General features: G+C 56.4%; 5 protein-coding genes across 5 annotated transcripts; 3 read left to right on the forward strand and 2 right to left on the reverse strand.

Annotated features, from left to right (window-relative positions):
• Nucleotides 1–1,339: 1,339 nt before the first annotated feature.
• Nucleotides 1,340–5,081, forward strand: VDAG_01426 (uncharacterized protein; the record flags this gene model as incomplete). The annotated part of the gene is made up of 3 exons (XM_009650312.1): nucleotides 1,340–1,371; nucleotides 1,456–3,851; nucleotides 3,942–5,081. The coding sequence occupies 3 exons, from the start codon at nucleotides 1,340–1,342 to the stop codon at nucleotides 4,862–4,864; spliced, it is 3,351 nt and encodes a 1,116-aa protein (XP_009648607.1). The 3' UTR covers nucleotides 4,865–5,081.
• A 1,135-nt stretch (nucleotides 5,082–6,216) lies between these two features.
• Nucleotides 6,217–7,194, reverse strand: VDAG_01427 (uncharacterized protein; the record flags this gene model as incomplete). Its single annotated transcript, XM_009650313.1, has 1 exon — nucleotides 6,217–7,194. One exon carries the CDS (start codon nucleotides 7,192–7,194, stop codon nucleotides 6,217–6,219), a length of 978 nt encoding a protein of 325 aa, XP_009648608.1.
• Nucleotides 7,195–12,896: 5,702 nt separating this feature from the next.
• Nucleotides 12,897–14,348, reverse strand: VDAG_01428 (uncharacterized protein; the record flags this gene model as incomplete). The annotated part of the gene is made up of 1 exon (XM_009650314.1): nucleotides 12,897–14,348. One exon carries the CDS (start codon nucleotides 14,346–14,348, stop codon nucleotides 12,897–12,899), a length of 1,452 nt encoding a protein of 483 aa, XP_009648609.1.
• Nucleotides 14,349–15,352: 1,004 nt separating this feature from the next.
• On the forward strand, nucleotides 15,353–15,961 carry VDAG_01429 (uncharacterized protein; the record flags this gene model as incomplete). Its single annotated transcript, XM_009650315.1, has 1 exon — nucleotides 15,353–15,961. The coding sequence occupies one exon, from the start codon at nucleotides 15,353–15,355 to the stop codon at nucleotides 15,959–15,961; it is 609 nt and encodes a 202-aa protein (XP_009648610.1).
• Nucleotides 15,962–16,519: 558 nt separating this feature from the next.
• VDAG_01430 (cytochrome b2) lies at nucleotides 16,520–17,880 on the forward strand (the record flags this gene model as incomplete). The annotated part of the gene is made up of 3 exons (XM_009650316.1): nucleotides 16,520–17,170; nucleotides 17,348–17,639; nucleotides 17,717–17,880. The coding sequence occupies 3 exons, from the start codon at nucleotides 16,520–16,522 to the stop codon at nucleotides 17,878–17,880; spliced, it is 1,107 nt and encodes a 368-aa protein (XP_009648611.1).
• Nucleotides 17,881–20,711: the final 2,831 nt, after the last annotated feature.

Consider the following 20,711-nt stretch of genomic DNA (forward strand, 5'->3'; position numbering starts at 1 on the left):
GTCCTTCAGCGAAGGAGAGAATCGACACACCTCTCACGACGAACGAATGGAAGCTGCAAAGCACAGCCCTCCCGATCTTCTGTTGTTCAACCCCCTCGAAGCCCTTTCGAGTCTCGATTGTGGCCCTGGCGACTGGCAACTCGGGAGGGGGTGGGAGAGGGAATGATGGGAGGTCAGGGGCACAGCCCCAACCTACTTATGGGACACTGTCTCGACATGTTTCACTGACTGGAGAAGTGTATGCCGAGCTACCTACCGGCCGGAATCTTGCCAGGTTTTCAGGCCCCTCCACAAGTCGTTCCGAGATTGGGCTGCCAGAGATGCATCAGACGGATGATCAATCGACGCTTGGCAGGTTCTGCGCAGAGGGCAGCGGAGATCTAAGCAGATCCAAAGCAGGGCCAAGCGAAGATGGGACGCTGTTCAGGCGACTCTAGACCCTCGGTCTAGGGAAAGGTAAAGGAGGTAGGTGGGCGGCCCAGACCACCCGCGCCACCCAGGCGCCCCCCTCTCTCCTCGGCGATCATCCTACGGATGCGACCACTGAGAGAGCCCTGCACTCGCTCGTTCGACTGGCACTTGGGACAGGCCACCACACCACCTTGAGCTGTGTTCCTCTCAGAACCAGTCAAGGTTCCACCACGACATCCACATCCCTTCTTTCGACTCTAACCTCGCCTTACTGTAGGCATACTGGGTTAGCTTCGATGTCTTGATGCCTCATCCCCTTTTGGGACGATACGAACCTGCCGATTGCCCACCACCCTACATCATCCCCCAAACGTTCTCGTCGACTCGTCGAGTTTGTGTCCAGGATCCAAGCCCAGGAAGCAACGCGCAACGTCTTGTGTAGTGTCGATTGACGCCGCCATCCTGTCGCCAATATCCGTCTGCATTTGGCCGCCACACTGTCGTCATTCTGCTGGCAACTCCCTCATTCGACACCACAAGTCCTCTCTGTCTCAGACTACGCCCACGCTACCTGTCTTTGCATTACTCAGGTCTCCGCCCGCCGAATACCTTCCCGCCCGCCGACCAAGTGCCACCTTCCCCCGAACCCGTCCATCTCGACTCCGCTCCAACAAGCTCACAGGCCAAAGAGAACCAACAAGACCGTCCCCCATGGAAGCCCCCGTCATTCGAGTCATCAGCCCGTGACCTCCTTCGGTCCACGCCTGAACAGCTGCTTCCGATTGACCTCACAGCTCTTTCTCTCAGACCCGAAGACCGCATCTCCTCACGTCCTACCCCATGGACGACAACACATGATAACAAGGCTACGCCTACCCCTCGACTGACCCACGGACCTGCTCGCTTGCCATCGCAAGTCTCGCCGCAGATGATCTGGTATCTCCTTTATCCCCTTCGAGGGTATGTCTTGCCATCTGCTCTACTATTCTCCACGATCGAGGACGTCGATCGAGGGCGTATGCTGACCCCAGTGGCAATCTCCAGAACGACCGAAGCTCCCGTCCTCACACCTTCTCATCCTCTACGCCGAGCCTTCGCGCGGTATGGCGCCTATGCGACTCGTCACGTCATCACCACACTTCTCATCTCCACCGCTGTCGCCGCTGTTCTGATATATCCCTTTCCTTTCCTCTATACCACCGATTTTACAAACGGCGCTTCCAACCTCCCGCACCATGTCTGGACGCTGGCCCAGCCCATCGAGAAAGCTACCGTCGAGCCAGACGTCGTGATGCGCTCCGTCTGGGTCCACGGGAGCTACATGCAAGCCCTCGACCGCGAAGTCCTGCTAGGCGCCCTACAACTGCAGGATGAACTTTTGGGCCCGACAGAGAACTTCGATCCCCGCCGCTCCGGCCAACCTGCCATCGAAGTGCGAGATCATAGCCTCGACATGACGCCCAATGACCGTGACGCTTTCCATGTCATCAACGGATTGACGAATCAGTCCTGGTTCTTCCACTCACCCCTGCAGTACTGGTACGGGTCGCCCGAGCGCATCAGCTCAGACGCGGACATCATATCCACCGTCAACGAGCGCAAGAGCCAGCCTACCTCCGTCAACACCACTCTCCGGCACTCCATCGTTTTCAGTGGCAAGCATTTCGAAGACCGGAGGTTGCTGGCCGCTGATGCACTAGTCATCACCCTCATCCACTTGCGCGATTCGCCCGTTGGTCGCCAGTGGGAGCGAAAAGCCGCTGCTTTGGCGACCCAGATGGCAGACAAATGGACAGCCTACCCCGCCGACGGCAGCAGCATGTCGAATCAGCTTTACGAGTTTCAGTTCCAACCCATGTCCATCCATGACACCATCGTTCTGGCCTTGGCCTATGGCTTGTCCATGCTCTATTTCTTCGTGAGCATGTCCAAGCTGAGGGCCGTCAAGTCAAAGACTGGTCTGATTGTGACTGTCATGACGCAGATCATGCTGTCCATCTTGTCGAGCTTCACCGTCTGCGCCGTCTTCAAGATTGACCTGTCCAGAATCCCGCAGGCCGCCTATCCCGTTGTTGTGCTATCCATGAGTCTTGAAAATATCTTCAGACTCATCAATGCCGTTATTGCAACACCCTCAGAACACAGCACTAGCAGTCGCATCGGACACGCCTTTGGCGACACGGCTCCCATCGCCCTCGCGAGCTCTCTGCAAAATGTGTTGATTCTATGGGCGCTTTCCAGGGTTGTTTCGCCTGGTGTCTCTGCCTTTTGCACTTTTGCCGCCGTTGCCATCGTCTTTGACTTTTTCTACTTGTCAACATTCTTTCTGTCGGTCCTTGGCGTAGATGTAAGGCGTACAGAGCTCAGCGAGGCGCTAGACAAAGCCTCATCCAGGGTCACACGACGCCCGAGCGAATCTGCTGCACGTGCCAGCTGGACCGACGCTCTGCTGCAGGGGAAAATTGCCATGTCTACACGCATCGCCGGCACCATCATCATGGTCGGCTTCGTATTGGCTGCCCAGTGGCATTTCTTCGAGAACCAGACAATCCTCCGCGTGCTTGGTGGCCTGTTCCGCCTGTCAGACACCAAGTCGAGCCTGACCCAACAGAAAGAATCCTTGTTGGTGGATATACATCAAGCTAGAAGTCCAACCTCCTGGCTTCGTCTTCAAGATCACGAAACCGCTCGGGAGGTCATCAGCGTCATCAAACCATGGGCGCACAGCTATATCGCCCAGGTGTATGACCCGCTCGTTTTTGTATTGAAAGGTGCCGACCGAACACCTCGACTTCCTGAGCGACCTTTTCTGCCGGCATTGTACGACTTCATTGATCATCACCTTGTTCGCTTTGTCTTGACTGTCATACTCATCCTCGCAGCCGTCCGCTTGTTTATGAGCTATCTTTTGTGGAAAGAGGATGCAGAGTTCAAGTCGGGACATGACTTCGACACTGAGCCGCTCACGTCAGTTACATCCTTGTCAAAGGGGCACACCCTCGATGTTGTCCTGATGGCTGCTTCAGTCGACGGCCATATTGTATCCGTCGGGCTTGACCGCTCCATCCGCGTTTGGGATGTTCGGGCTGGACAGGGGCAGTATGCGCTGGGCGAAGTTTCCGAGCCCCCGGATCGCCTCTTCCCGGTCTCGGCCATGGCTATCAATGATGATTGTTGCTGGTTGGCCCTTTTGTCGCCTTCTAAAGCTCACCTCTGGCATCTGACAGAGAAGAGATGGGGCCCTTCGCTTCCCGTCGACCTTCAAGGCCAAAAACTCCAAGCCTTCTTTTTCGGTCCCGCCACAACCAATTCTTCACCCTCCTTATTCGTGGTTCGCCGCAACGGCACCATGATGGAGCTTGCAACCTCAACTGGAACGGTGATCGAGTTCGCTATCTGTAGGAGCCCCTTGGTCTCCGTCAAGCCTCTCGCCCAATCATGTAAGTCTTGGTGTTACTTGATTCAGTACAAGATTGACTGACTCTAAAAAGCCATGTCTGATCGCGACTCTCCTCTTTCTGTTTTGACAGCTTCTAAAAAGGGCTGCATACATGTGGCCAACCAACAAGACCAATGTTGGACTTCCGTGAGCCTCGACATGCACTCGCTCGAGGACCGAGATGCTTCTCAGGTCGTACCACTTCCAGGTCTGGACTGTTTCCTCGTGGCACGACAGCACTCGGTTGATCTCGTTGACGGCAAGGCGTATCGGCTTCTGCACGTATTCGAGACAGGTCCCATTCAACCCCAGACGCTACGAGCTTTCCACTCAGCTCGAAGGAAACCACAATGTGGATCTGTCGGGCTCATCTCGTTCGGCCTTGCGTACAACGATAGCAATACCGGTGATTGCGTCATCCAGACCTATTTACCCAAGGAGGACGGCGATACCATTTGCTTCCGCGACTCAAGTGCCCCGGCCAGTCGAAGCTGTTGCAAGTGGCCCGATACGATAATGTCACAGAGGCGTATCAACAACCCAGGCACGTGGGAGGCTCTGTCAGGCGGCTTCATCGTCGGCGTACGCCGTGATCAGCCCCTTCCCGCCCGGTACAGTCCTGACTCGTCGCCCACGACCCAGGGCCTGCGCCGGCGTATCTACAGCTTCCGACAAGACGACAGGCCCGGCTTGAAGCTGGACAAGTGGGAAATTTGGGTCGCTTCACACTCTGGCCGGCACGACGTTTACGAGACGATGCCACTGCACTCTGACGACGAGTTGGGCGGCTGTCTCATGATCTCAGAGCTGGGACCGATGGTCAAGGTCGGCACGGCCTCTGTTGTCGTTGGCTTTGGGACCATTCTCAAGCTCATCACTGTCGGGCACGAACACTTTGAGGTTGGCCAATTTGCTGCCAAGGGCCAGGAACTGCTGAACATCGGCAGTCGGAGACGCAAGCCGGGGCCTGGGACTTTTAGGGCCAGGGCCAACGTGTGGGACAAGAGCCAGTAGCCATCAGCCTGTCGGTGGGCGCACTAATGACATGTTCGGCGAAAACATCCATGTCGTGAGTTGACGACCTGGACCTGGGGGACGGAAGGAGCGGCGTTGCGTTTATATATTATACCATTGACAATTACATGCCTACACCACAGACCTGTGGTAAACGGATCTTCGGCTTGGGGCGTTGGAAGGATTTTACTCATAAGATACCAAATGAATTTTACTCGACTATTGATTTCCATACACCTTTCTTCTCGCGTGATCTCTGCAGGCGCCGCCCGCCCGTCACACAATCTGCACTTCTTTGCTGTATTGCCGTTGTCGAGCGCCCCTGCGCTTGATGTGCTCTGTCCCGGCTGCTATTGGCCTCGAAGAACGACTTGTTCTCAACACTGTTGACTGTAGAAAAGACCGTTTGACCCGACCAGGCACAGCCAGTTCTTCTTTTCCTCCTTCATTACCCTCCCCCTAGCACCCTCGTGCGACCAAGTCGGCAGCCAACCAGAAACGAACAGACTGCTAACCTCGGGCACTCACGCCATCGCGGGGCAGCCGCCAGCAGACGGTGAGATTACTCTTGCAGGTTCATCCGTCGTCTAGTGAGTGTAGCGGGCATTACGCATTTATCGCTACTCGCCTACCCGTGGCTTGCCTCGCGGGTTACGTGACTCTGGAAGGGGGCCGGACGAACCGCTCAACTAAGGTAGGTAGGTTGGTTTGGTTCGCTCCACATCTGTCCAGGGCATACCATGAAATGAAACATGAGATTGAGAGACCTCGCAGTATAATAGCTGAGGAAATGCGTGGGCAGAACACTACCCAAGCCGGCAACATCCGTATAGGTACGCATGATAAAACCCATTCAGAGAGTATCGCAGTGCGTTGGGCCGGGAAAGGGGTTGAGAAATAGCGCCCGTGTGGTGACTATGCTCTACGAAACATAGTAAGGCCGGCACCTGACACGCAAGAAGCGGGACACATCACACGATTAGCAAGCAGGGTTAAGCAAGCAATGGGACAAAGACAGCTTTGACAGCTTAGATATGTTCAATATACATATAGTTACAGAATCCCATTCAACCAAATACAAGCACGGCTCGCTATGCAGCTAAGTCAATGAACCCTGTGCGCCCTGTGATGCCGAGGACCAAGTCCCTGTTGCTGAGTCCGGGTGGTGTTGGTATTAAAGTTGGTATGTATGTACTGGATTTAGTGATGTACAGTCAAGATGTGTCGCGGTGTGCGACAGGCGCTGGGAAGCTTGTTTGGTCATGTTCTTCTTCTGAACCGGACAATGGTAGACTATCATCAATGGAGGAGCCGACGCTTCGCGAGCTTATCCTTCCATTGGTGTGGTGTGCTCAGATGGGGTTCTCCATCCCCGGGGGCGGCACAGCGGCAGGAGCCTGCGCATACAACGGCTGGGCTGGGCTGGCGGTATCGCGCTGACTTCTCAAGGTGTTGGTGGAACCCATGTTGTTTGTGCCCAACCCTCGCTTCATCATCCTCCCAAGAACGGTGACGAGTTCGCAAGCGTCCGTGAACATGTCGTCGTCCATGCCTTCCGAGGCTTCATACACCTCGGCTATAGCGTCCTTGGCGACCTTGCGGCTACCTTCGCCATCGTGCAAGCAGTCCCATAGGAATGCAGCGTATTCTGTCTTGACGGACAGGCGTAATGAATGGGAACCCCAAAGATACGTGTCTGCCAGACCGATTGCTTGTTGGAAGTACTGATGGGCCTCGGGAAGAAAGTTTTTAGGCTCCTTCAGAAATCGAGCGGGAAGATCGACAACATTGTGTTGAGGGGCGAAGCCCGGCGGAGGATGGACTGGCCCTCCTTCAAGAGGATGTGTGGGTTGTATGGAGTTTTGCGAAGTGTTCCAGTCACCTTCCATGGCGAGGCCCTTGCCCTTATCGGATCTGGGTGGTGTCGTTCCTGGCAGTACTGCGCTGGTCGCCGGGTCAGGTGTCGAAATGCCGATCGTCGAAACCGGAGGGTTGTTGTGGAACAACACAAAGATGTAATAGAAAGATGCTTGGAGTTTGTACGCGAGCACCTTCAACTCGGTATGATTCCCTACCATGGGTATGACATACTGCTGAAGCATGACCAGGCCCTCTCGTGAAAGCCATATGATATGAAGAATGAGCTCCAAAGACTTCGGGCTTCTGGCGGGATCTGGGCGGCGCTGTTTCTTGGCTGTAACCAACTGTTCTGCGAGGCTGAGGGACAATCCGAGGAGTTTGAGCAGCATGGATGACAGCAAGGGATTGTCTGCTTCGACCGTCCTGGCCAGACGGCCGAGAAACTTCTGATCCACGAGCGACGACGCCATCAAGGCGGCGGTCAACCAAGGCGGCGGTGCAGACTGAGCACAACAGTTCCCAGAGACTCGGTGCTTGACACTATCCACTTGGCAGTTGGGCGAGTGGATATGTCAGGTGATGTCAGGGCGAATACAAATGGTGTCCAAATTGATTCCCCGGGACTGTTCTGCTATTGGCGGTTTGCTCTGCTTGTCGAAAGGTATGTATTTCGTTGCCTGAGGATTTTCTGGCAGCTGTGTTGCTTGGGTATAACGAGTGGTCCCAGGGCAAAAGTGCCAAAGAGAATGATGAGAAGAGGGGCGTGAGGTGAGAATGAGGTCGTTCGTGGCAGACGGGATGCATGAGAACAGGCGTGAAGTGGTAAGGTGAGATAAATCGCCAAGGCTGTCACTGTACTTTCGCTAAGCGTCTTGCTTGAGTTGAGACAAAAACTTCCCGATGTTCCAGATGTCAAAACAGTACACTACAGGTGCATCTGTTGTCTGAGTGGTCGGTGGTGGTTTGAGACGGAAGTGGTTGGTGGTTGGTTATTGGAGGAGGACGGACCAATGTGCATCAAACTGACTGCCAAAGTAGGGCAGGATCAGTTGGGCAGACCGGCCAGTGCCGTGAGTCCGTCTCAACGCCAGAGGATGCAGCGACAAGAGAAGGAGCAAGCCTCTGTGGCAGTCTTCGTCGCAGCAATCAAGTGAGTGTCCGATGCTGTAGACTCAAAGCTTCCGACCGCAAGGCGAATACGACTGATAGGCGTCCGTTCGTAGAAGGCACAACGACGTGTCGCTTGGCCAGGGAACCGTTACCAAAGTCGCCCTTATAAACGGGAGATCCGCAGCTTGGATGGTGGAAAGATTGGCTGATTACGGGGGCAATCCCTGAGGAGGGCCAAAACGAGTGTGGGCAGAGGCAACCGGAGCAAGGTTGAGGCGGTGAGGGGCGGATTTCGCTGGGAAGCCCGGTCCAGAATGAGGTCGTGGCTCGGAGGCTGGCAGTTGATAGTCGCCAGACGATGGCAGTGGAGACCGATATCTGACCGATGCTAGGCCTGGGGAAAAGGGTCGAGGCAGAGACTGGTGTGCTCTGAAATATTGCGGTGCCGGAGTTCTTTGGCTACCTACAGGCCATGTCCATGCGAGATTGGACAGGGTAGGGCTGACTGGGAAAATAAATAAAAGGGAAGAAAGCAATTCAGAGCAGGCGTGGCAGAACCAGCAGCAGCAGAGCGAGTGCAAAAGCCTGGAAGATTAAAGTAGCCGTAGCCTGTAGGTATATGTATGCTAAAGGAGACGTGCAGGTCTATGCAGAGACGAACGCAGGGTACGTATCAGCAGTAGCAGCAGCACCGGGCGTAGCAATACTGTGCATGAACGAGTGTGGACCTTGGCGTAGTGGTCAGAGACGCATCGCCATGCTGGTCAACAAAAGCTGGGTTTGCGCCGTCTACCGTTTTCTCCTGGGCGATGACGGCAGAGAAGGAAGTGGGCGCTGTGCCGTGGTACCACGAACGAACCACCAGAGAGGCAGAGCAAAGGCCAGGCGTGCAAGGCAGCGCGAGAGGGAAAAGTTCGAGAGCGATGATGGGCTGGCGATGCGGAGCTTCGCTGCACGATGAGCTGGCCGTTGGGTTCCACGTCCAGGTGCGTCCGCAAATCAACAAGCTCGCACCCGCGCGCGTCGAATGAGCGTTGGCGTCGACGCCGGCCGCGGCGTCAGCGACGTCTTCGGTGAACCGAGGGGGAGGTTCAGGATGAGAAGCTACTGGCGCTAAGATGCGCCAGCGGGTCAACGAGTATGGGGTGGCTGGGGATGGACGGTTGCTTTCTCCAAGAAGAGTTGAGGGTCCTGTTTCGTTCGTGAGAGAGTTCTGTGGACGGGGAAGCAGCTCGAGAGAGCTCCAGGACGAGGGTGAGCAGCACAAGAATATGGTCGGCAATCAGCAGGCTGAATGGCCGGCCGAACGAAACGACGCGCTAAATTGAAGCATCAGCCGGGGTCTGAACCTGGTCCGGGTCCAGGTCCATTGGGGGTTCAGGGGTGGCTCTGGCCTGTGGTCGTTTGAACCCGTGCCGAACTGCTGCTGGAGGAGCGAACCATCCAAGGTCAAGGGTCCATCCTGACGCTGGCCTGGGTTTAGCTTTGTGGGTATCATGTCGTCCCGTGAAAGGAGATTGAAGGAGACGGCCGGCTGACAAGAGGTGTACATGGTACCGAGGCGGGACATGCTGTTGTAGTTAGATCAACCATTGGAGCCGTGATAGCCACAGCTATACATCACGGTGTCTTGAAAGGCTAACAAGCAACGTATATGAATGAGACGATGCTGCCGCCGCCATGGAGGGACTGATTGCGCACTGGTCTCGCCTGGCAGTGCGTGTGGTGGTTGTTTGGTACCTGCGCCGTGTTCCAGCTCCAGCGCCCAATCGAGCCAGACCGGTTTTGCGGCGAAAGTCTTGCCGTTGCTTCTGCTAGGGCGAAGCTGGTGACATACGGTGGTCTTGGTTCGCGAGACTCCTCGAGCAGGACCAAGTGCCATGGGCAAGGATCGATGAGGAATAATGGGCAAAGGGACGTTTGGTTATGAATGAGGTGCCTCGGACTGCAGCACAAGGTGACACTGGGCTTGCCCTGGTTCTCGACCGGCGTCGTTCAACGGCAAAACCCGTGCGACCTCCAGCTCATGGCCTGCAGCCTCTGTGGATTCGTGTGCGTCTTGGTCTTGTGTCTTGAAACATCCAGATGGACCGTAGGAAGACCCAGGACAAGGGCCTCAGCATGTCATGGTATGGTCGCCGGAGGATGCCTTGTTGAGAAGGTTGTGTGCTCGAGAAACTCGCCTCGGGATGCCGCTCTTCAACGGGGCAGGTACCATAGTAGGTAGGTAGGTAGGTATCTTAGGTACCTAGGTAGGTACCGAAAGAACACACGCCAGGCGGCCTACCTGGGTGCCTACCCTAGGTATCGATGGTGTACATGATCTGGATCTCTGGAAACATGCGTTTATGACCAGGAACAGTGCAATGGCAGTCGGTACTGGTGCTCCTTGCCCTTCTCGTCGCTTGACTCGACGCGCCTGACCACACACGAAAGTGACGCGCTACAGGTTTCGATGGGCAGGGGAAGGGAGGACCGACCTGGCCGACCCCACTCCCACCAGCATCGACTTCCCCAGCCACCTCTTTTCCCAAGACACGGGCAAGAAGGACCCTTCCTCTGCCAAGGTGGGTAGCATGGTCTAGGTAGTTCAAGCAAGGTAAGCATGTACTTGTACCTTACCTACTGTACTCCACTTGAAATCAACATGGCCATGACAACCATCAGCTTCACCTCACTTCGACATCACCTACACCCAACTTGGCCTTGACCAAACCTGCCAGCGCATCTAAGCCAGCACTGGACGAAAGGAACCGCCTCGTCTCCAACTTCAGCTGTTTTGGCTTCAGCTGTTTTAGCTTCAGCCGAATAATTGGCCTCAGAGGCTTCAGTCAACCAACAGTCTTGGGTCTACTTCGCATCTTCCGCTTTCCAGCCGTGGTGCCCGATCAACTGATGTTGCCCAAGGACCATCATGACCACGGCCCAATTCACTTCTACATCTATGCCTTGACTTTGGCCTGACAACAGTCCGGCACTTGGCCGCCACATATGCGGCCACCCCGTGGTCGCTCCTCCGATTCTGTTGCCTCTGCTTACCACTCCTGACGTAGCAGCGCGTGTATAGTGGGAGCATTGGGCCAAGTCGAAGCCAACAGGCGGTGAGGGATGACCTCTGTCCGTTCCAAATGATGGGACGAAACTACCTGATCTCACTTGTTCGGAGTCCCTGAGCCCCAGCATGCAAGGCAGAACGCACGACAGCCGTGCGCCATGCGTCATGCACCGTGCCCCTCTCCCACGCGTCTGCGAGACCACGCCAGGCCATACCATTCCAGACGCCAACTACAGCGTCGCTTGAAAGTGCCTTCAACCACGGGGTCAGGCATAACCTCAGGGGCCTACTGGGACGCAGGTCTCGGGTCGCCGCACCCACCCCAGTGCTGCTTGTTGTCTCAGACGTGGCCGCCCCTTCACTTTCTTGCCGATGGCATGGGTTGCCCGACACACAACCGATCTAGCCATCCATCTGTTGCGGCAGCACACAAACTGCCGTCGATTGCCAACATCATGAACCCCGATCCGAGTCTGACGCCTGACACAACATCTTCCGATGCCTCGTTAATGTCACCCTGATGATCCGACCAAGGCAGTCACCTGACGTGATGGGACTTTGAACAGACCCCTCTCGTTCCCCAACAGAGCCAGCATTTGTCTGCGGCCAGTGCAACGGATGACTGTCCATTTGGAGCCACCATCTTAGGCTCACAAGGCGAGAGGCTGCCACGTAGCTGACTTGTCTCTTCCAGATGTCTTGGGTTTTGTTTCCAGTTGACAGATGTGTTGGGGCGAAGCATCTCTGAACACTCAATCGCAGCCCTGCTTTTCGAGACTGTTTGCTGCCGCAAGGCGAGAGCAAACATGGGGCTCAAACGGCAACAGGGGTGCTGACGGCCACCGTTAGGTGGAATTTTGTTTTCTATTGGACTCGAGATACTTCAGGCAAGTCGGCTTGACACTTGAAGACGAGGCTGCCTACAGCTTTCCAAACAACTCGCCTTCCCATATGTGGTCACATTTCGGTGCCCGAAGCTTTCGTTCAGTCGATTCACTCACTACACGTCGTCGCTGTTTGCCAACCTTTATCGGCTGTTCAAGGGGAGGCAGCAGCTTCGTCAACATTCTAGTCAGAATGGCTATGCTCGTTGAAGATGCTTGTGTAACTATGTTCAAGATAAAATCCACGCTGTCAGCGTCATCTTGTGAATAGTAGAACCATTGTTGACGTTGCTCTTTTATTTCCGCTATTTTTTGCCCTGAGCACTTGCTCCGTCTTGACACAGACTCAGGCCTCGAATTCAACACCATCGGCCACGTCGTTTTTATCAAGGCTGAACTCGGCCTCTGAGAAAATCAGGTCACTCTGTGCCCAGAATTCAACCTACGTGCGAGCACGACAGCCGCGCAATCTGGTCAGCTTAGACTCTATAACATGGACAAACGAGCATATTGTAGCCATCACTCTGACCGTCACCAGCAGCAGCAACATCACAGCATATTCTATCCGCCGAGCAGCAAGGGGAAGACAGATATCATGTGCCAGTACTACGCTCATGCATTCGTCTGCAAGCACCTTACCTTTACATTCGCCCGCTTCTGTCACCCGGCTAGTCTGATCCAAAAGCCATGCGGACACCGTCAGATATGGCAGACGATCCGACTCGACGAGCCTTGCGACGAATGCCATACTTGGTTCCCTGACAAGTATCCATCGAAGAGGTCAAGATGTCGATGAAGCAGGATTTTCTGGCAGAGCTTTGGCGGTAGCAGGTCAAAGAGCTACAAATAGAGGGAGGGAGCATAGTATGCATGAAGAACAGCACAGGAAATAGACGGGATTTTTTTCGTGGCCACCTCGCTGCGTCTGGAAATTATCGTTCGTCTTGGAATTTGACTCTCTCCAGGCCACCAGCTCATGTCTATTCGTGACGGGAATAGTATTCCAAAGGCCATGGGCAAAAACACCTCCGGATCCGTGAAAACCCCAACAGGACAAGAATGAAATCTCCAGGAAACCACCCCACAAGCCGGCCAACTCCAGATCCCCCTCGTGTTGTGCTTTTCACGTCATCGCATCCTCCGGCACCTCCCCAGCCAGAGCCGGATCGAGCAGCTCCTCGCTATCGGCGACGCTGCTGTTCCAGCTGGCGACCATCTGCTCGAACCTCGCGACGCGCGGCAGCCTCTGCTCCTCGTCAGCGGCACCCTGCCCTTCGAGCTTGGCCTTGATGAGGTGCAGCGGCAGCATGCGTCCCGTGGCGTTGAAGAAGTTGGCCTGCATCTCGAGCCAGCGGTTGCCGAGGCGGCGGTCCTCGAGCGAGGCGAGCAGGCGGCGGTCGCGGCGCGAGAAGCCTCGGTCCGCGAAGCCGGTGGCGCCGGCATATTTGTCTTGGTGGTCTTGGGCGGTGCGGTGGCGCGGGTAGAGGGCTGCCCAGAGATGGCGTTGCATGAAGCGGTCCTGGCGGCGGCGCTCGCGCTCGTGGGCGAAGGGATCGGGGCGCGGGTCAGGGGAGTAAGGGTCGAAGCCATCGGCGTCGTAGCCGGCTTCGTCACCGTCGGAGGAGGAAGAGGTGGTGGACGAGGGCGGGGAAGCGAGGAGCGCGGCTTCCATGGCAGAGAGGGACGTGGGGGTCGTCGAGGGGGGGCTTTTGGACGAGGACTGGGTCCTTCTCTTGGTGTGGGCTTTGGTGTTGGACTTTTCATCGTCACACGTCTTCTCGGCTTTGTCCTTGAACTCATCGTGCTCGGTGTCTTTGGATGGTTTCGCTTTCTGTGGCTTTTCTGGCTCGGTGGTGTCCACACTCGCCTGCTTATTAGTTGGTGTTGATGCTGCGTTCGCCGTGACGACCTTTATCTCATGATATCGCTTCTTCACTTCGTTCTTTCCCCGGCTGATGGCGTTGCCAATGACGGCCCATGTAGCACCGTCCTCCTTCATGCCTATGATCATGGCATCGTCCGACGCAGTCCACTTGTCGGTCGGAGCGGTTGACGGCATTGGCTTGGCGAGATCGTTCTCGGAATCGGTCGTCATGGCGTCAATGGAGGACGTCTGAGTCGACTCATCTGTCTGACTTTTGTCCTCCGCGAAACTCACGCTCTTTTCGCTCTTTTCGTCCACGATAGCCTGAGCAGCCTCTCCGGCGCTGGACTCCGCGTCGCTGGTCTCAGGGGCACTGGACGAGTCGTCGGCCTCGACCGATTGGGCTTCAGCGGGCGTCTCAGCGTCCGTGCTCGCCTTTGAGGGACTCGACTGATCATCGCTCGATGCCTCTTCGGTGGTGGAAGAACCTCCAGAGCTTTCGGTGCTGAGGTCTGCTGTTGGCGTTGTTGCCGACGTTGGCTTGTCGTCGTCTTGAACCGGGGTCTTTGTGGACTTGTTCTTGTGCTTGTGTTTCAGGACGAAGGGGTCCAGACCGAGGAGGAGGTTTGCTGCTGAGATGCGTACTTCTTCATCTGGCGGGACCTGCTCAGAGACTTTGCTTGCGTGCTTTCCGCCTTTGGTCCTGCCCATTCTGAATGTCTGAGATCAAGGCCAGCTGGTGTGCTGTGATGTGAGGTGGGTCAAGGGTTGTAACGTCGAAAGATCGGTTCGTTTACCATGGGCAGAAACCCACCCAAAAACGCTCGTCCTTGAGTTACCTTGGGCGGGGGAAGCGATCTCCAGGTCGCAAAGGTAACGTATGAATGCGTACGATGTTGACAATGCGGTTGCCCCTTTGGTGTGCGGCGACTTCACTATCGAGGGGCTGCCGACCAGTATTGGATAGAGTCACTGCCTACAATAGACTGAATGGTAAAAATATGTTAGAGCTTGTTTTAATGTCCACTTTCCGTGGCTGAGCTCTTGCCGTTGTTGTTCTTCCAGGTCGCTCAGAGCACGACTGTGCTCCATGGCTGGATATTCCTTGTGTCCAACAGCAAACTCTGCTACTCCAGCCACGACAACTCCCTCCAGGTGGATGCACCAGGCAAACAGGAATAGATGCACCGTGGACCATGTCACGACTAGTGTCACGCCAGCCCGTGGAGTGTTTGCCAGCACTCCTGTGCTACCTACCTAAGGTACCTTGTAGCGACATTTGCGAAGCGCTCAACTGCACGTATGAACCGGCTACGCTAGCCCTCACTTTATATGTCGCGATGAAGACCCCAAAATCGGAGCTGCCTCAACGCCGAGAGGCTTACAAACTCTCCCCGCAATGCTGAAGCTTCCCAAGTGAGGCATTGCTGTGAAGGGAAGTGAAAGGGGGTCGTCGTCGTCCTCGAGCCAATCGCCCATCCTCTAGATCCGCTGACTCATCCACAACTTGACCTCACGGCAACGCCATGTCTTTTAATCTCGCTCTGTTTAGTCCAGCGATACCACCCATCTTGGCCTATCTTGAACACCTACCCTAAGGCCCCTCACCAGGCTACCAACCTGTCTGTTATCCTCGGCGCCAAGGCTCAGCAAGCCAGACACGCAAAAGCCAGAGAGACAGAGAGAGAGAGAGAGAGACAGAGAGAGACCACAAAATGGCGACACTCCCTCCCCTCTCCGCAGCCTACCAAAAGGGCCTCGACCTCATCGACGAAGCCCACGCCGGCGACCCCAAAGCCTCGGAGACGACGCCGCCGATCCCCTACGAACTGCACTACGCGCGCAAGATGACGCGGTGGCTCGCGGCGCGGCACCCCGCGGCCGGCCCGGCGCTGCAGCTGGCGTGCCGCGCGCAGCACTTTCGGCGCTGGGAGATCCCGCGGTCGGCGTACCCGATGACGCGGCCGGGCTACCTCACGTGGCGGGCCAAGCTCAAGTCGCAGGCGGCGGCGCAGGTGGCGGCGCTGCTGACGGCCGAGACGGACGTGCCGCCGGCCGACGTGGCGCGCGTCGCGGCGCTCATCAGGAAGGAGAACCTCGCGGCCGACGAGGAGACGCAGGTGCTCGAGGACGTCGCCTGTCTCGTGTTCCTCGACGACCAGTTCGACGGCTTTGAGAGCAAGGAGGAGATTGACGAGCCCAAGATTATCGGCATCCTGCAGAAGACGTGGGCCAAGATGAGCGAGCCGGGCCGGGCGCTGGCGTTGAAGATGGATCTCAGCGAGAGGGCTACGGCCTTGATCACCAAGGCCTTGGCTGGGTGAGCGGCACGGCCGGGGTTTCCACAGAATCAATTCCAAAAGAAAAAAATCCACGGCATCAATAAATCTCAGAAGTCAGTTACCGTGTCGCCTGGAATATCGTTCAGGGAATTTACCTAGGTAAGGTAAGGTAGGTACCTGAGGCAAGGTAGGTACCTAAGGCAAGGTGGGTACCTAAGGGAAGGTAGAGAGGTACCTTGCCTGGGAGGCTTGTCCACTAGCCACATGCAGCAAAGCAGCCACTGCGCCACTCGGCATGAGCTTCACCGAGCGCTGCCGCTGCCGCTTGGCCGCTTCCCCCACCGAATCCACCGCCCCCGGATCGCCTCCTCCACGTTCATTCCCCTCCGATCGTGCGAGCATCCACCCGAGGTCGCCTCTTCTCGTGTTGAACGTTGCAGACGTCTTCTCATCAATGAACTAACATGATTTCTTCTCCTGATCGATGAGTACCTGGCATGCTCACGTTGCTCTCTGCACGGCCCAACTGATCTGAACCCGCTGACTCTCGTCATCGCTCACGGCACCTAATCTCAGTATAGCCATCATCCTCCCCTAACAATGTCACCAGCGTCATCACCCACCGGCTCAACCGAGTCCCGGCCGAGCCCCGAAGCCCCGACAACCACCGGAACCGCAATCCCTGCGCCGGCCACCTCTCAGACCAAACCACCCCTGGATACCCTCATCAGCGCACATGACTTCGAGGCCGTGGCCTCAACCACCTTCTCCCCCAAAGCCTGGGCCTTCGTCTCGTCGGCCGCCACCGACCTTCACACCAAGCGTCGCAACGCCGAGGCCTACGCCTCCATCACTCTGCGCCCCCGCGTCCTTCGCCAGGTCGCCACGGTCGACACGAGCACGACCATGCTCTCGCACGCCGCCCGTCTGCCCCTCTTCGCGCCGCCGACGGCCATGGCCAAGCTCGTCCACCCCGACGGGGAGAAGGCCCTCGGCCGCGCCCTCAAGGCCTCGGGCATGCCCCAGACCGTTTCCGTCAGCGCCAGCTTCTCCCTCGCCGACATACTCGCCGCCCACGCCACCCACGACGTCGCCACGCCCTACGACGTGCCCGTCTTCTTCCAGCTCTACGTCGACAAGAACCGCGCCAACTCGGAGCGCCTCCTGCGCGACGCTCAGGCTCGCGGCGTCAAGGCCCTCGTCCTGACCGTCGACGCGCCCCTGCCCGGCAAGCGCGAGGCAGACGAGCGCGTCCGCTCCGACGAGTCGCTGGCCTCGCCCATCTCGGGCGCCGCCGCCAAGAACGACGCCCGCTGATTTCAAGCTCGAAAATGGGCAGCTACATTGACGCCAACGTCTGCTGGGACGACATTGCTGGGCTGCGCCGCACCGTGCCGGGGGCTGCCCATTGTGCTCAAGGGCATCCAGACCTGGATGGACGCCGTGCGCGCCGCCGAGCACGGCGTCGAGGCCATCATTGTCTCCAACCACGGCGGCCGCAGCCTCGACACGAGCCCCGCCACCATCCTGGTCCTGCTCGAGTTGCAGAAGAACTGCCCCGACGTCTTTGACAAGATGGAGGTCTACGTCGACGGCGGCGTCACGCGCGGCACCGACATTTTCAAGGCTCTCTGCCTGGGCGCCAGGGCCGTCGCCGTCGGCAGGGGACTGCTCTACGCCCTCAACTATGGCACCGAGGGCGTCGAGCGGTATATTGATAGTGAGTTCCACCCTTCATTGCCCCCCCCCTTTGCTTCTTCAAACAGGGCGGCGAGAATAGTCTCTGACGTTGAATAGTCCTGCGCGATGAGCTCGAGACGACGATGAAGATGTGTGGGGTGACCAGCCTGGACCAGGTCCACCCCGGTTTCCTCAACACCGCGGCCGTTGATCACCTTATTCCTGGAAAGGAAGAGCACCCCTATGCGAATTGGAGACCCAGCCAGAGGAGCCGTCTCTAGGACGGGTGACCCTGGGCAGACAAAAGTACCAAGAGCTCTGGTGTATGACCAGGCCACACATCCGACTCGCATCGCCTCTCGGATCTAGAAGGATGACTCCTGCGTGCGCCATGGAGTTGCCCTGTTCGTATGGAAGAAGGTCGTCGGAAGACGGTGCTCACACACAACCGCTCCCTCGGAGCATCTATCACGGTCTCAAGTCACCGCCCGCCCCTCCATCGATATTCAGCTTGGTCACTTCTTGCTCTATAAGCGGAGGGCGGCTAAAGGCCCCCCCATCGGATAAAGACTGGATTTGCCAAATCACTCCCAACAACGGGCGCACGAACATGAGACTCGTCTGGCCGGGCGAGATCTAACTCGTGGGTGGCAATACGCCGATTCCTTTACGAACCTTGATCCTTGCAAGGCTGCAATGCAGTCGGTGCACAGAGACGGATAGGGAAGGCGTTGAGCGCGGAGCCTCGGATAGGAACCATACCTACCTACAATTGCACGTAGGCAATGGTGCATTCGGCTGTCTTACCGACCATGCCATGTCCATGCTATACATCTTTTACAAATGTGACATCCTGATAATGCGTTCCAGCCGTTTATAGATGTCGGGCCAAGGTTAAGCAAGCAGGCTGCCCCCCTGTTGGCCTGCGTAGCTTCATCTCAAGGCCATGGCAGTGCCTGCGGTGTAACATGGGACGTGACGATGTGGTATGCAGGCTGTGAACGAATGATGGTGGCAGGGTTCCGAAAAGCCGGTCGAAATAAGACCATAGCGTACTGTTATAGGCACCCTGGATTATTGATATACCCTCTTTTGCCGGTCTGGCCGCATTCGGCCTGTTGTCTGAGTTCGGGGTAAGCTCCTGTTCGCAGCGGCGACCCAACGGCTGCTCAAATTAAATACAAACAAGTCTCGGGACGACTCGATTGATGCACCACTTATTGAGCTCTGTTGGCGTGGAGCAACTCACTTCTACAAGATCATTCTGTCTTCTGATTTTGCGTTGCTGTCGTGTACTGTATGAAGTTGAAGCCCTGTACTTCTGGGGTGAGTTGGCGGCGACCAGGTGCTTTATGAGGCAGTGAACCTGGAGTTTTAGAGACGGCGTCATATGGTCGTTTGGTGATATCACCTCCGTGACGTCGCCGGAATATAGTGAGAGATTTGATATCATGGTATATGCGGGTTAAATGACCCATGCAATTCCACACGCCGTATCCCGTGGCACGTAGGTAGAACTTTTCACCAACTCAGTTAATCCTACATACTCACCATGCGAACATCTGTATTTTCCCCTCAGGCGTGAGGACCACGGGCCACTAACGATATCGGAGTGACAGAGTACGACCACTTTCTTCATGCGTGTGTGCTCTCTATGTGGCGAGTGATGAAAGGACGATGGCTACATGATCTGACGACTTTGATGCAGGCGGCGCATGGCCTCGGGCTTGTTCGTCGAGTTGATACCACGTAAAATATGCGAGGCCGGCGTTGAGCGGACTGGTTAGGAAAGACACTTGGATATCGCGGTCAAACATTTCGGGCTCCGCCGCATATGCTGTTGAGACAGTGATGCTGACGTGACCAGATGAAGTCAGCGAGCTTGCGAAACTTGACGTATTTTGCAAGTCAATGATTTCCCACCTGTGCAACATATTGCTTGGGATCTTCACCGGACTCGTCGCTTCCAGAGATGACGTCCCGTGTCAAGTGGAAGACCACTGCCTCCGATAAACCGTTACGTTAGGCTAGACGCCAACATTCTGTGGACAGCGGAGATGGAATGCAGATGCCTCGTTGCACATAATGCCAAAGTAACGCGACATGGAAGGTAGGCTGAAGAAACGGAGACCTGGGAAGATCGCACCGCAAAAGTAACGGGTTGAAAGACTCCCGACGCCGGCCACGATTTCTTCATCTGCCAGCACAGAGCTACAGTGAGGTTGCCGATGCCGATGCCGACGTGAGCTCGAGAAGAGATGGATCGTAGGGCCCAAAACCATGGAAACTGATCAGATCGAATATGCAGTCAGCCGTCAAGCCCACACCAAGCCACACGCTCAACATCGGAATACGTCCTGCTTTTCAATGACGGCAACAGAGACATAGAGCAGCCTAGGTCCGTTGGAGAAGATGTAACCCCAATTGGAACTTCTGACCCGAGACCACTATGCAGACCCTTCGAGTCATCAAAGCAGATCGTCTCTGCCAAGATGGTGTCCCGCTCCGTTGGAGGCGGACTGACATCTAGCCGGAAAGCTCAAACCGGCATCCAAGGCAATGAAATGTGCACGCATGGGCTGATTTGGTTGTGGAGCAGGTAACCAAGGAGCAGTCGCCAGTGGGCGAAGAGGGCTGCATATCAGGATGTGTTGCACGAGCAGAGAAACGTCGAGTCCAGGCCAGCCAATGCCACGGAGCAGCCGATGCATGGATTGGGGTAGTAATTGCCATAGGCACCCGAGAGAAGGTTGTATTTGTGGCGGGGCTTTGGGAAGAAGAGCCTGTATCTTTGGAGAACAGACAAGACCCTAAAACCTAAACATCTGGTGGCCGGATTGGCCGGTTCGAGAAACGAGATATGAGGAGCTGGGTCTGTCTAGGCAGGCCTGTTTGTTGCTCAAGACAACAGGTGGCGCAAGACGAGTGACACGGAATGTCGGCTCGAGTTCGGCGAGCCGCCAACGACTCCTTGGGTAGGCCTCTTAAAAAAGGATAGGAACGATCGGACGTTGCGTCGGGACCCCCTTTGGAGTCGAACTCGGCCTCGACCGCGTTGGGCCTTACCGCCTGACCCACGAGAAGAAGCACACTCAAAGTCGTTGCTTGCGAA

Source organism: Verticillium dahliae, genomic scaffold, assembly GCF_000150675.1.
Source record: "Verticillium dahliae VdLs.17 supercont1.2 genomic scaffold, whole genome shotgun sequence".
Classification (NCBI taxonomy): Eukaryota; Fungi; Ascomycota; class Sordariomycetes; order Glomerellales; family Plectosphaerellaceae; genus Verticillium; species Verticillium dahliae.